The 15,612-nt window shown below is 34.2% G+C and overlaps 1 protein-coding gene across 1 annotated transcript in view; it reads right to left on the minus strand.

Annotated features, from left to right (window-relative positions):
- The window catches only part of LOC144340642 (uncharacterized), a 260,636-nt gene that overhangs the window by 191,175 nt on the left and 53,849 nt on the right, over positions 1–15,612 (minus strand). The window contains exon 3 of the mRNA XM_078001066.1: positions 5,002–5,074. Within this exon, the coding sequence (XP_077857192.1) occupies positions 5,002–5,074 (73 nt within the window). The remainder of the gene's footprint in view (positions 1–5,001; positions 5,075–15,612) is intronic.

Raw genomic sequence — 15,612 nt, forward strand, 5'->3', positions numbered from 1 at the left:
CTCGCCCCATAAAAAGAGTTAGGGAAGAGTCCCTTTTTTTTCTATTGTTTGGAATAGTTTCAGAAGGAATGGTACCAGCTCCTCTTTCTACTTCTGGTAGAATTCAGCTGTGAATCCATCTGAACCTGGGCTCTTTTTGGTTGGTAGGCTATTAATTATTGCCTCAATTTCAGAACTTGTTACTGTTCCACCCAGGGATTCGACTTCTTCCTTGTTTAGTTTTGGGAGGCTGTGTGTGTCCAGGAATTTATCAATTTCTTTGAGATTTTCTAGTTTATTTGTGTGGAGGTGTTTATAGTTTTCTCTGATGGTAGTTTGTATTTCTCTGGGATCAGTAGTGATATCCCCTTTATTATGTTTTCTTATTTCTATTTGATTCTTCTCTCTTTTCTTCTTTATTAGTCTGGCTAGCAGTCTATGTATTTTGTTGGTCATTTTAAAAAACCAACCCCTGGATTCACTGATTTTTTGAAGGGTTTTTCGGGTTTCTTGCTCCTTCAGTTCTGCGCTGATCTTAGTTACTTCTTGTCTTCTGCTAGCTTTTGAATTTGTTTGCTCTGTCTCCTTTAGTTCTTTTAATTGCAATGTTACGGTGTCAATTTTAGATCTTTTCCGCTTTCTCCTATGGGCATTTAGTCCTATAAATTTCCCTCTAAACACTGCGTTAGCTGTGTCCCAGAGATTCTGTACATTTTGCTTTTCTTCTTATTGGTTTCAAAAGAAATGCTTTTTTTCTTCCTTAATTTTGTTATTTACCCAGTAGTCATTCAGTAACAGGTTGTTCAGTTTCCATGTAGTTGTGTGGTTTTCAGTGAGTTTCTTAATCCTGAGTTCTAATTTGATTGCACTGTGGTCTGAGAGACTGTTTGTTTTGATTTCCATTCTTTTGCATTTGCTGAGGAGTGTTTTACTTCCAATTATATGGTCAGTTTTAGAAGAAGTGTGATGTGGTGCTGAGAAGAATGTATACTCTGTTGATTTGTGGTGGAGAGTTCTGTAGATGTCTATTAGGTCCACTTGGTCCAGAGCTGAGTTCAAGTCCTGAATATCCTGGTTAATTTTCTGTCTGGTTGATCTGTCTAATACTGACATTGGGGTGTTAAAGTCTCCCATTACTATTGTGTGGGAGTCTAAGTCTCTTCATAGTTCTCTAAGAACTTGCTTTATGAATCTGGGTGCTCCTGTATTGGGTGCATATATATGTGGGATATTTAGCTCTTCTTGGTGCATTCATCCCTTTACTGTTATGTAATGCCCTTCTTCGTCTTTTTTATCTTTGTTGGTTTAAAGACTGTTTATCAAAGACTAGGATTGCAAACCCTGCTTTTTTTTTTTTTTTTGCTTTCCATTTTCTTGGTAAATATTCCTCTATCCCTTTATTTTGAGCCTATGTGTCCTTGCACATCAGATGAGTCTCCCGATTACAGCACAAGGAAGAGTCTTGACTCTTTATCCAATTTGCCAGTCTGTGTCTTTTAATTGGGGCATTTAGTCTATTTACAATTAAGGGTCATATTGTTATGTGTGAATTTGATCCTGTCATTATGGTGCTAGCTGGTTATTTGGCCCGTTAGTTGATGCAGTTTCTTCATAGTCAATGATCTTTACAATTTGGCATGTTTTTGCAGTGCTGGTACTGGATTTTCCTTTCCATATTTAGTGCTTCCCTCAGGAGCTCTTGTAAAGCAGGCCTGGTGATAACAAAATCTCTCAGCATTTGCTAGTCTGTAAAGGATTTTATTTCTCCTTTGCGTATGAAGCTTGGTTTGGTCTGATATGAAATTCTGGGTTGAAAATTCTTTACTTTAAGAATGCTGAATATTGGCCCCCATTCTCTTCTGGCTTGTAGGGTTTCTGCAGAGAGATCCACTGTTAGTCTGATGGACTTCCTTTTGTGGGTAACCCGACCTTTCTCTCTGGCTGTCCTTAACATTTTTTCCTTTGTTTCAGCCATGGTGAATCTGATGATTATGTGTCTTGGGGTTACTCTTCTCAAGGACTGTCTTTGTGCTGTTCTCTGTGTTTCCTGAATTTGAATGTTGGCCTGTCTTGCTATGTTGGGGAAGTTCTCCTGGATAGTATCCTGAAGAATGTTTTTCAACTTGGTTCCATTCTCCCTGTCACTTTCAGGTACACCAATCAAGCATAGATTTGGTCTTTTCACGTAGTCCCATATTTTTTGGAGTCTTTATTTGTTCCTTTTCATTCTTTTTTCTCTAATCTTGTCTTCAAGCTTTATTTCATTAGGTTGATTTTCAGTCTCTAATATCCTTTCTTCCACTTGATCGATTCTGCTATTGATACTTGTGTATGCTTCACGAAATTCTCGTGCTGTGTTTTTCAGCTCCATCAGGTCATTTATGTTCTTTTCTAAACTGGTTAGTCAGTCAGCAATTCCTCTAACCTTTTTTCAAGATTCTTAGATTCCTCAAATTGGATTAGAACATGCTCCTTTAGCTCAGAGGAGTTTTTACCCACCATCTGAAGTCTCCTTCAGTCAATCCGTCAAACTCATTCTCTATCCAGTTTTGTTCGCTTGCTGACGAGGAGTTGTGATCTGTTGGAGGAAAATAGGCATTCTGGCTTTGGAATTTTCAGCCTTTTTGCACTGTTTTTTCCTCATCTTTGTGGCTTCATCTACCTTTGGTCTTTGGTGTTGGTGACCTTTGGTTGGAGGTTTTTTTTTGTTTTGTTTTGTTTTTGTTTTGTTTTTTTTTTTTTTTGTGGACATTTGTGCTTTTAGTGGGACCTGAGCCTCCCAAATACAGATTTAACTCTCAATCACATTTTGAGAGGTAGAAAAAAAATAGTGCTGCCTGTCATTGTATTGCCAAAAGAAAAACAATAATCTTTTTTGATTTCAACATCATAACTAACACCATGTTGAAAGACACATTTTTTTTGTGTGCACTCACTAGCATCTATTTATTTTTCAAGTATAATCATTTGATAGTATATTTTATAGTTTTGCAAACTTTTAAAACTTTAATACATGTTAGTGGTCAGATTTATATTTTGTATGTAATAGAATGTGGCATAAACTATTATTCTCTATGTAAGATTCTAAAATTGCCCTTTTTAGTCTAAGAAATACAGATTTCAATAATTTTGTAGCTGTAGGTCATCTGCAATAGGTTGTTGTAATAATTTGGATTTATGAGACTTTTCTGTTTTATACAAAATATATGAAATATGTTGATTGTTCAGTAATTATTTCTGAGTGAATATTCTGGGCAATGTGCTGTACCAGGAACTGTGAATAAAGCAGTAAAAATGACAGAAAAGCCCTTTACCTGATGGAGCTCACCTACATATGAAGGCGAGCAACATCAAACAATGGATTCCAATCATGCCATTACAATTGTGAGAGGTGCTATGAAGAGGTAGAGCTTCCTAATCTTCAAAGTGCATTTGAATCATCTGGAGATGCTATTAAAATGCAAACTCTTATTCAATAAATCTGGGCAGAGGTCTGAGGTTCTATGTTCCCAGCAAACTTTGCAGTGAGGCCAGCACTGCAGGCTGTTCTACAGCTCACACCTGGACTAACAAGGAGCCAGGGTTGGGCAGAATGTACAGCAGGAAATATGGCTGAATTTAGGAGGTTAAGGATAGCTTTTCTGAGAAGTAATGCACATATTGTCCAGACTTGAAGTAGAAATAGGAGTTAATTGATAAATGAGAAGCAATAGAGAATATTTTGTGTAGAAAAAATAGCAAGTGTGAAGTCCCAGGTAGGAAGAAATCCTGTCACACTCAAGAACATGCAAAGCCAGCATGGTTCCAACACAAAGTCCAGGAGGGAGAGCGAGGGTTGAGGCCAATGGTGTTGGCAGGGATCAAATCACTAAAGGGTAAGGAAGGGATGTTTGGAAGTATTGTGGAGACAGTCTAAAATGTAAGGGATTGGAAAAGGTTTGAGCAAATAGATTCTTGAGGTTGCAGGAAACGGGTTTTGCAGAGGAGAGGAATGCAGTCGAGAGCCAAGACTCCAGGAATGTTCTCTGGGGGCACTCTTAGGGGTTTGTAGTCAGAGAGGGGTCTGAGAAGTTAAAAAAATGCTTCTGGGAATCCCCAAAGGATGACATTTAAAGTAAGAGGAGACAAAGGACAGAAGACAAGCAGAGAGAACTCAAAATGTCTTGATGAAGTTACATTAGACAGCAGAGGGGGAGCCCAGACTTAGAATGATCATCTAAGCTTTAAGTCTAGCACCACTGTTGTGTAATACAGAATGTGAGAAAGCTTGCTGAGTGGTCAGGAACAAGGGCTTTGAAACCTGTCTGCAGGAGTCAGGACCCACCTTAGCATTCTCCTGGCCCTGTGAATATGAGCAATATTCTTCACTGCTCTGTTGGTAAATGTCTTCATCTTTAAAAGAGTTAATCTAAGTGTCAATGTCCTACGGTGGTTGTGAGGATTATATGCAACAACACATCAAGAGATTCTTGGTATATATTAGTCAATAAATGTTGACCATTATTATTTGTATTCTTACATAAATCATGTATTTATTGTTGATGTCAGTTTTCTGAGGAGATTGAAGTTCATATATGCAACAAATTCCCTAGTTTAAAGATATTATCATTAAAAGAAATATATTTAATATGGAAATAACACAATTAGAATTATGCAGTTTCCCACTCCACACTTCTTGCACAGGTGTCCCTATCATTTGTGTATATGATTATCACTTTTTAACTAGCTTTGTACGTTGTTCTTTTAGTACTCTAATTGGTATTTCTTGAACATAGCCACCAAAAGCAACTCACGTAGGAGACAGTATCTATATATTATTTCATTTTTGATGGTTTTTAAGTAAGTTGTATTAGAGACAGTAATTTGCACAAATATATGAAACTGGGTGTTTTTAGAGACTTAAAATTAAGACTACCTTTTCTAGTCTTCCCTTTTGTAGAGTGTGGCCAAAGCGATGAAAGATCTGGCAAATGAGATACACATAAACATGTTACATGGTAGCCTACAAGAAATCTCACTTACGTTTTGGGGCTCTTCTCACTTTTTCATCTTCCCACTTACTGGAATGTGGATGTGATGCCTGAACTGACATGTCCTATAGGAGAATAAGATGAGAGTCAGGCTGATGATGGAGAAGAGCAAGATATAAAATACCTGCATCTCTGAACACGTGTCACTATGTCAGTCCAGAATAACCTTCACCTTGGTTCTGTCATGTGAGTGAGGAATAAACTTTTATCCCATCTAAGCCAGTCATTTTGGCATTTCAAAAATATTTGTTACCAAAATTAATCCTAACTACTATACTACCATAAATAATAAAATTAAAAGAATATATATATAACTATATATATAACTATGTATAACTATATATATAACTATATATTATATAACTATATATATTATATAACTATATATATATAAGCTTTCTTAACTTTTTTAAAATTATACTTTAGGTTCTGGGGTGCATGTGCAGAACGTGCAGTTTTGCTACATAGGTATACACATGCCATGGTGGTTTGCTGCACCAACCAACCTGTCACCTAAATTAGGTATTTCTCCCAGTGCTATCCCTCCCCTAGACCCCCACCCCCTGACAGACCCCAGTGTGTGATGTTCCCCTCCCTGTATCCATGTGTTTTCATTGTTCAGCTCCTGCGTATGAGTGAGAACATGTGGTGTTTAGTTTCCTATTTTTGTGTTAGTTTGTTGAGAATGATGATTTCCAGCTTCATCCATGTCCTTGCAAAGGACATGCATCCCTTTTTACGGCTGTGTAATATTCCACAGTGTATATGTGCCACATTTTCTTTATCCAGTCTATCATTTATGGACATTTGAGCTGGTTCCAAGTCTTTGCTATTGTGAATAGTGCTGCAATAAACATATATGTTCATATGTCTTTACAGTAGAATGATTTATAATCCTTTGGGTATATACTCAGTAATGGGATTGCTGGGTCAAATGGTATTTCTACTTCTACATCCTTGAGGAATCGCTACACTGTCTTTCACAATGGTTGAACTAATTTACACTCCCACCAAGTGTAAAAGTGTTCCTATTTCTCCACATCCTCTCCAGCATCTGTTGTTTCCTGACTTTTTAGTGATCGTTATCTAACTGTCGTGAGATGGTATCTCATTGCGGTTTTGATTTGCATTTCTCTAATGACTATATATAACTTTCTTTTATATATATTTATATAGAAAGTTATATATATATGAAATTATATGTATATATGACTTTATATATAGTTATATATAAACTATATAGTTAGCTATATATAATTACATAGTTAATATATAGCTTTATATAAGTATATAGTTATATATTTATATATTTTAAAAAATTTATGGGGGCATAAAATAGTTAAATTTTTTTGTATGAGCCTAAGATCTTCCATATATATACACACACACATATGTATATTTATACTATATAGTTTATATATAACTACATACTTATAGTTTATATATAAATAAACTATATATAGCTTATATATAACTATATGCTTATATAATTATATACGCTTATATAGTTAATGATATATGCTTTTAATGATATATGCTTATGTAGTTATATATAAACTATAAATATAAATTATATTTCTATATATAGTAAGTATAACTTATAGAAGTAATTATATATAAACAATAAATTATAGTTCTCTACATATAGTAAGTATAACTTATGGAAGTATTTATACTTACTATATATAAGCTATATAGTTATATGTATTTATATATAAAGTATATATATACACACTAAGTATATATTATACCATATAACTATATATAGCTATATAGTTTATGTACACTAGGTATACTTACTATATATCATATAGTCATATACATCACAATTACTAAATTACTAATTTAGTATATATGTAGTTACTACATATACTATATATACTGCATATATAGTATATATACTTAATGTATATATAGTAAGTATAACTATAAACCTATACATAAGTTTATATATATAAGTACAGAGTTGTATATATAAACTATATAGTGTGTGTGTGTATATATATAGGGAAGATCTTAGTCTCATACAAACAAATTTAACTATTTTAGGGTCAAACTTTCTTTGATATTTTGAAAAGGCTTCAAAAAGTTTTTTAAAATGTATAAACATATGTGTATAAGTTCCTAGCAGTGCAAGTATATATCAAATTATAGGAAATTGGTAATGGTTTAACAACTGTGAAGGTCAAATGTATAATCCATGAAATGAAAAGTTAGGATTTATTTTATTAATCATAACAAATTTTGTTTCATGGGGGAAAAAACTATTTAAATTTGTTCAAAGCAGAAGCAAGAGGGGGAAAGATCCTATAAGATTATATCGGACAGCAAATAAAAAATTAAAAAAGAAAATTTTAAGAAAAAAAACCAAGCCAAAAACAAGAATAAATAAATAAAACTAAATCCAAAAATTATATGAACTGAGTTGTCAATAGCAATAATTCCTAAAGAATACCTCTAATGACATAACTCAGGATCTGATGTCTCGTGGTTCAAACTACCAAAAGAATAATTGAATCTGATGGGCTCATTCCAGTCTATTACTTGGTTCATCTTTGATCAAATCTCCAGCTCTGATCCAATTTATATGGTGAAATACATCTAAATTATTTGACACTATCAACATTTCCAGGCCTCTGATAAGAAAGACAATCTCTTCAAAGGAGTCTGAGGAGTTAAGTAGCTATTAACATTTTTAATACACTAATACATTCATAATTTAGTAATTGTGATACATATGACTGTTTTTAACCTGTGCTAGAAATTATTTACCAAAGAGCACTCATTTTCAACCTCTTCTATGTCAGTACTTTTTAAGGACTTGTATTAAATTCATTTTTCACTTAAAATAGAGAAGTTTTCTTTACCCTGACAGATACATTATTCTGATGATGCAGATAGCTAGCAGAACTCAAAATATTAGTTAAAGAGAGTTATTGTCACCCAATGATTTAATACAAGCATTTTGGCATTTGAGCCACTATGGTCATGTAAGTTTTATGAAAATGAAAGTATGAAATTCTATGTTTAAAAACTGCTATATTCTTAGTATGTAGATGTACATAGCATATATTTTTTTGAATAAATAAGCTATTTATCTGTAAAACACATTGACTAAAATTTACGTGCAGTGCACAATTAAGTGGCAACCATCCAAAAGATGGCTGCTATTGAAGGCTTAATGCTGACAGTAGAGAGAAAGTGTGATGCTAATCTTCCAAAGGAAGTCATTTTATATAACAGATCTCAGAATGTAATGGCATCAGAAGTGTTCCAGAGAATTAAAAATATAAGAAGAGTTATCATCTGGAGTTATGTTTCATCAAAAAAATTCATAATTAGGGCCTTTTGTTCATCCAAATGATTTTACCTATATAACTGTCATTTGCATTGATTATTACTCTAAATATGTTGTGCTAGTTACTTTTGTGAAGTTCTCACCTGTATAAAACATGCAACAGTGCATGTTGGACAGTAGGCTACTAAGGATAAAACTCTTATAAAAAGACCATATTTTAAGCAACAAGTAGATACAGCAAAACAACGCTAATATAAGTCCTCTAGAAAAAAAAAAAAAAAGAAGAATTTGCTTTTTTTTTAAGGGTGAAGTTAAATTATTTTGGTCTTTTATGTTCTATCAGCAAATTATGTCCCACGTGTGTACATAAAACAGTGTACACACACACACACACACATCCCAACTCTGATAAAATCCAGTTTTCTTTTACAAAATAAAACATAAAATAGTTTTATTTTAAACTTCTTCTATTTAAATTTTTTTAGTTTAAAATCATAATCTATGATTTATAACTGCTCATTTTATAAAATATGATTTGTGACTGAGTCTGTGCTTTAAAGTCAAAATGGGAAATCCCAAAATTAAGTTTTACAATTTAGAGTTTGAAGAGAACTCAGAGACACTTATAGCTCATATTCCCCATCCAAGGCAGGAATAACCTTCAAAATGTCTTTGCCAGTACATAATTGATTATTGTTCAAGGCAATAGTTTCCAAAATAGAACATTTCCATTAGCTGTAGAACACTTTTTGATTGTGAAATTAAAAGTATCACACAGCAATGTCCACTTACTGATACTAGTTCAGAACTTGAGTATGAACAGAAGTCAACCTCTTCTTTGCTCCATGTGAAAGCCTTCTGAATTTTTGAAGATGTGCTTCATCTTTTTCCTTTAGTTCCAAGTCTTTACAGTCCTAATACAACCAAGTCTTCAACAACCTAATCTATGACATTAGATCTCTTCCATCTCTTCTGTCTAAAAAGACAAGTTATTTTTTTTTAATTTATTTATTATTATTATACTTTAAGTTGTAGGGTACATGTGCATAACGTGCAGGTTTGTTACATATGTATACTTGTGCCATGTTGCTGTGCTGACAAGTTATTTTTTACCAAGACAACCATACCACAAATGCTTTAGACTCTGTGTCCTTTTGAATCTTAGAGGTTGTCAGCATAACATACCAAGTTCATTAATTGATTGTGTCTTGATAGTAGAGACCATTCCTATATTATGCTTCATCATAAGATTCATAGGAATCTACCATTCCTATATTAATCTTCATACATACAACAGGGCATTAGTGTCTGGCACAAATAATAATAGAATGAATTTTTATAATTTATATTGTCAGTAAGTTTGCTAAGGCTTACTTAACTTTAAAAGCATATATCTTTAAAGCATATATCTTAAATTTATCAATTCCTAGAATATTTTGATAACTCTTTAAGTATATTACTGAGCTGATCATGAAGCATAATTGAAGCAAAAAAATACAAACAATATATCTCCATAATTACTAATAATGGGTCAAAATATAATCTTATCTATTAGTTCTCTTATAATTGAAAGCCACGGTGAGACTTCAGGTAATATATAAAATTTTTCTATACAAACTAACTTTTCTGTGAACAACAACAACAAGATAATGATGACAGAACGTCTCCAGTCACTGCTGCTTTGTCATTATACCAACAGAGACTATTGCTCAGTCCTACCAGTCATTATGCTGGACAATCTCTGGAATGTCAATGAATACTTTATTATTCTCTTCTATAGAGAGGATAAGTTCAAGTTCCAAGTGAAGAATCATTGACAAATCCCTAAATTAAAAGCAAAAATATTCAACATTTGCTCTGTCTTAGGAAACAGGTGAAAGTCTTTTTCGAATTTCTATGTTGATTAGTGATGCTTAACATTTATTTCCAATTCCATACATCCAATGGTGTATTGGAACACCATTGGAACAGCGGTCCTCTACAAAGGAAATTCTCAAAAGGCAAAGAGAAAAGGAGCAAACTATTACATGCGATTTGAAAAAAGTCTCTCAAAGATATTTCTAGCAAATAACTTTTAACACCTCCCACTGAGTCAAAGCCCCAGAGAATTGCTGGATTTCAAATTGAATAGCATTCTGTTTCCACATTAAAGATTAAAAAGTCAAAGCCATAAACATAAAAAAGTCAAAGTCAAATCATGAGTGACCTCCCATTCACAATTGCTACAAAGAGAATAAAATACCGAAGAATACAACTTACAAGGTATATGAAGGACCTCTTCAAGGAGAACTACAGACCACTGATTAAGGAAATAAGAGAGGACACAAACAAATGGGAAAACATTCCATGCTCATGGATAGGAAGAATCAATATCATGAAAATGGCCATACTGCCCAAAGTAATTTATAGAATCAATACTATCCCCAATGAGATACATTCACTTTCTTCACAGAATTAGAAAAAACTACTTTACATTTCATATGGAACCAAAACAGAGACCGCATAGCCAAGACAATCCTAAGCAAAAAGAATAAAGTTAGAAACATCATGCTTCCTGACTTTAAATAATACAAGGCTACAGTAATCAAAATAGCATGGTACTCGTACCAAATAAGATATATAGACCAATGGAACTGAATAGAGGCCTCAGAAATAACACCAAACATCTCTAACCATCTGATATTTGACAAACCTGACACAAACAAGCAATGGGTAAAGGATTCCCTATTTAATGAATGCTGTTGGGAAAACTGGCTAGTCATATGCAGAAAACTGAAACTGGACCTCTTCTTTACACCTTATACAAAAATTAACTCAAGATGGACTAAAGACTTAAATGTAAGACCAAAAACCAGAAAAACTCTAGAAGAAAACCTAGGCAGTACCATTCAGAACAGAGGAATGGACAAAGACTTCATGACTAAAACATCAAAAGCAATGGCAACAAAATCCAAAATTGACAAATGGGATCTAATTAAACTAAAGAGCTTCTGCACAGCAAAAGAAACTATCATCAAAGTGAACAGGCAACCTACAGAATGGGAGAAAATTTTTCAATCTATCCATCTGACAAAGGGCTAATATCCAGAATCTACAAGGTACTTAAACAAATTTACAAGAAAGAAACAAACAACCCCATCAAAAAGTGGGCAAAGGATGTGAACAGACACTTCTCAAAAGAAGACATTCATGCAGCCAACAAACATATGAAAAAAAGCTCATCATCACTGGTCATTAGCGAAATGCAAATCAAAACCACAATAAGATACCATCTCATGCCAGTTAGAATGGCAATCATTAAAAAGTCAGGAAACAACAGATGCTGGAGAGGATGTGGAGAAATAGAAATGCTTTTACAATGTTGGTGGGAGTATAAATTAGTTCAACCATTAAAAGAAGAGAGTGTGGTGATTCTTCAAGGATCTAGGACCAGTAATACCATTTGACCCAGCAATCCCATGAACGGGTATATGCCCAAAGGATTATAAATCATTCTAGTATAGAGATGCATGCACAAATATGCTTATTGCAGCACTATTCACAATAACAAAGCATGGAACCAACCCAAATGCCCATCGATGATAGACTGGTAAAGAAAACATGGCACATACACACCATGGAATACTATGCAGCCATAAAAAAAAAAGTATGAGTTCATATCCTTTTCAGGAACATGGATAATGCTGGAAACCATCATTCTCAGCGAACTAACAGAGGAAGAGTAAACCAAACACCACATGTTCTCACTCATAAGTGGGAGCTGAACAATGAGAACACATGGACACAGGGAGGGGAACATCACATACCCAGGCTTGTCGGGGGTTGAGGGCTAGGGTAGGGATAGCATTAGGAGAAATACCTAATGTAGATGATGGGTCGATGGGTGCAGCAAACCACCATGGCACGTGTATACCTATGTAACAAACCTGCACGTTCTGCACATGTATCCCAGAACTTAAAGTTTAAGAAAAAATAAATCAAAACATTATTCTCATTGTTACTGTTATTATGACCAGGAAAGACAGGTACACTTTCAATAATTAGGCCAATGACAGTAAAATATACTATATCATAAGCTTTGATGGAAAGATAGAAGGTATACTAGTAACCAACATGAATTATATGAGAAATTAAAGAATAACAGCAAACTATAAACAACAACAAACAAAAAACCCCTGATGTATCACAGCCTCTGCTTCTAAAATTGAGCTTTAAAATAAAGTGTGCATATGCTGAACAAGTATCAATGAATTCATGGCTAATCCGTATCTGAATACACAATTAAAAGCTCAGTTTCCATCAGGACTTAGTGTTTTGTGTGTGTATGTGTGTGTGTGTGTGTGTTTTGTAAAAGTGCAGTGAAAACAGGTTTTTTTCAAATGAAGGGATTTGTAATAATTTCAGAAAACTCGCCTTTTGCAATAATATTGGCATTTGCTGTCAAGCCATGCAAACATGATTTAGGATTTTTGTTTCTGGGAAGTATGCAGACTATTTGAGAGAAGACTTTTTTTTTTTTTCTTAGCTAGCCTCATAATGAATGCCTTAATCATTAGGAAACCCATTTAGAATCTTTTATTTGCAATTTCCTGAAAATAGCTATGGTTCTATACTGAAAAACTTCCAGGGTAGCTTTTATTTTATGGCATAAAAATAATAAATAACATCCTTGCAATATTTTGTGTAAGGAAGCTGGAGGCTGAGCTACAACGATGATACAAACATTTAAAAGAATTTTCCTGAAACAGCAGTGAAGGAAGTATGCAGACATTATTATTATTTATAATTTGGAACTCTATACAAAAAGTCACTTGCACAGTATTGTAACAAAACTGAACATCATTTAGGTTTCAGTAAAAGTAAACAAAATATAAACGAAAATAGAATGCTACCTCTTTTTTATAATAAGAACATTTTTAAGGACATGCATTATCACCAACAATTGTGTTGTTGCAGGATAACATGTCTTAGAAAAGTCAAGAGCTTCTGCCATGTCCCCAGATCTTCAGGGCCCATCCATCACTACCTCTTTAGTTACTGTCATAATTGTCTCCATGTTGGCACCTTTGGACACAGCCATCCCTCACAGGGTTCCTACTGCTATTGCTGCCCTTCACATCTTGTGCTGCTGGTTGCTTATGCCTGGTCACTAGCCCCAAAGCCTTTATTCGGGAAACCACTGCTACTCATTCTTCAGTCACAGCAATGATCATTAATATGGCATGAAAACATGTTACCATTTGTTTCTTCCATATAGTATCCACACCAACACCCTTTAACTTTCACAAATTATGAGATGCTTTTTTTTTTTATTGTTGTGCCTAATATATACAATGGATTTCTCTATAAGAAGATTTATTAATCAGCTAATGTTAGCTTTTTCTTTGGCTAGCTTTCCTCTGGCCAGACTCGGGGCCAAAGGAGAGCCAGGCTTCTTGCACTTTAAAAGACCTCATCCCTAAGCTTATGTGGCCAGTCTTCTTGTCCAAATCCTTTGCCTGGGCTACAGTGCTTAACTTGTATCCTTTCTTATCCTGGCCACAATGATCTACAGAGATTTATGAGTTACTACACAGATTATGAACAGCCCTAAGGCAGCTACTTAAGTTGGTGTCCTAGCTCTATCACTTACTTTCTATGCTAGAAATTAATCTCCTCGCTGGTAAGTGTAACTGAAATAGTTCTCAGCCTTAGGGTTATTTTAAAGATTAAATGAGACAATATACTTAAATTAGAACAATATCAGACATGTGTTAGACAAAAGTTATAATAACAGTAAACACACATTACCATGGTAGTTGGAAAGAAAGTAACTCAATAGTGGAACAAGGGGTCCTGAACTGTACAAAGCTTGGGTAGAAGTCACCATACTGGTCCTGGACAATGACAGAGCTTAAGTAGAAAAGATTTAATATAAGCTAGCAATTTCTTTTTTAAAAAAGATGCATTCAAGAAAATGGTCATCAGTGAAATTACAGGAACACAGTTTATTAAACACTGTAAAGGTGTTCATTAATATGGAATTCAGAACCTCATTAGGTCAGGATTAATTTTTATAATTCCATAGGAGAATAGATAAATTAATTATATTTTAAGAAGTAATGTCTTCCATAAAAGTAGAAAGAAATGAAGATAAGTGGTTCCAAAACCCTATGTTTTGTAGTGATAAGAGAAAAACTTCAGCTAAATTAAATTTAAAGGAGTTTAATTGAGCAATGAACAATTCATATATTGAGCAGCCCCCGGAATCACATCGGACTCAGAGACTACAGTGCAGCCAAGTGATGGAAGAAGATTTATGGATAACAAAGGGAAAGTGACACAGAAAATGGAAGTGAGGTACAGAAACAACTGGATTGGTTACAACTTGGTGTTTGCCTCATTTGAACACAGCTCAAGAATCGGTTACATCTGATTGGCCAAAACTCAGTGATTGGCACAGGTGTAGACTATGATTGGTTTACACCTCCACTTGAACTTACAGTTTAAGATGTACAGAAAAACCTTTAGGCCAAAATTAAATATGTTAAGAGGCAGCTTTAAGCTAAACTTAATTTAACGGTAGTGAGTTTTATTTAAAATCTCTGACTATCTGAAGGACTTCTAGACAGTGAACGAAAAGAAGGCAACCTGCAACAGATAGATCTTAATGAGTAAGATTAAAGATAGAAAATTAATTTACATTTTGCGAAATATATTTGCAGTCTGTGGATGTTCTTTTATGATTCATGAAGAATTCTAAGATAAACCTGGTTTTACTTATGATAATAGTTTTAAAAGTAACTGTAAGTAAAAAAAAAAAAAAAAAAAAAAAAACTTAAAAATGACAGCACAATCTTGTCCAAAGCTGAGGAAAGGAAAAAAATAGCAATAGCTGTTGTGCAGACAGGGAAACAAGAGGACTGGTTAGGAGGTAAAATGAGAACTTTTAGGGAGAGCTGAGTAAAACGTTGACCAGAAAGCACAGCCTGGCTAAGGAAAGAGGTAAAGAAAGCACGTTCAGGAGCAGTGAAAATCATTTAAATGTATATTGTGAAAATAATAATAAGATTATGCAAAAGAATTTCTGGGTTGGAGGTTTAGAGATATGTAAAGTTCCTATCAGGGGACATGTTTGCATGGCTGCCCAAAGCAAAAACCTTCCTAGCATCTGTCATCATAGGATGAATTCCCTCAGGTGGCTCAGCACCACACTCAGCACACAAGTAAGCTGCAGGATCATTACAAAAACGACTCAGGCTCTTCATAACTGATCTTATTGTTTTGATTTTGCCAGTGGGTAAATAAGAGGTTGCACTTTTGTTG

Source organism: Macaca mulatta, chromosome 4 (assembly GCF_049350105.2).
Source record: "Macaca mulatta isolate MMU2019108-1 chromosome 4, T2T-MMU8v2.0, whole genome shotgun sequence".
Lineage (NCBI taxonomy): Eukaryota > Metazoa > Chordata > Mammalia > Primates > Cercopithecidae > Macaca > Macaca mulatta.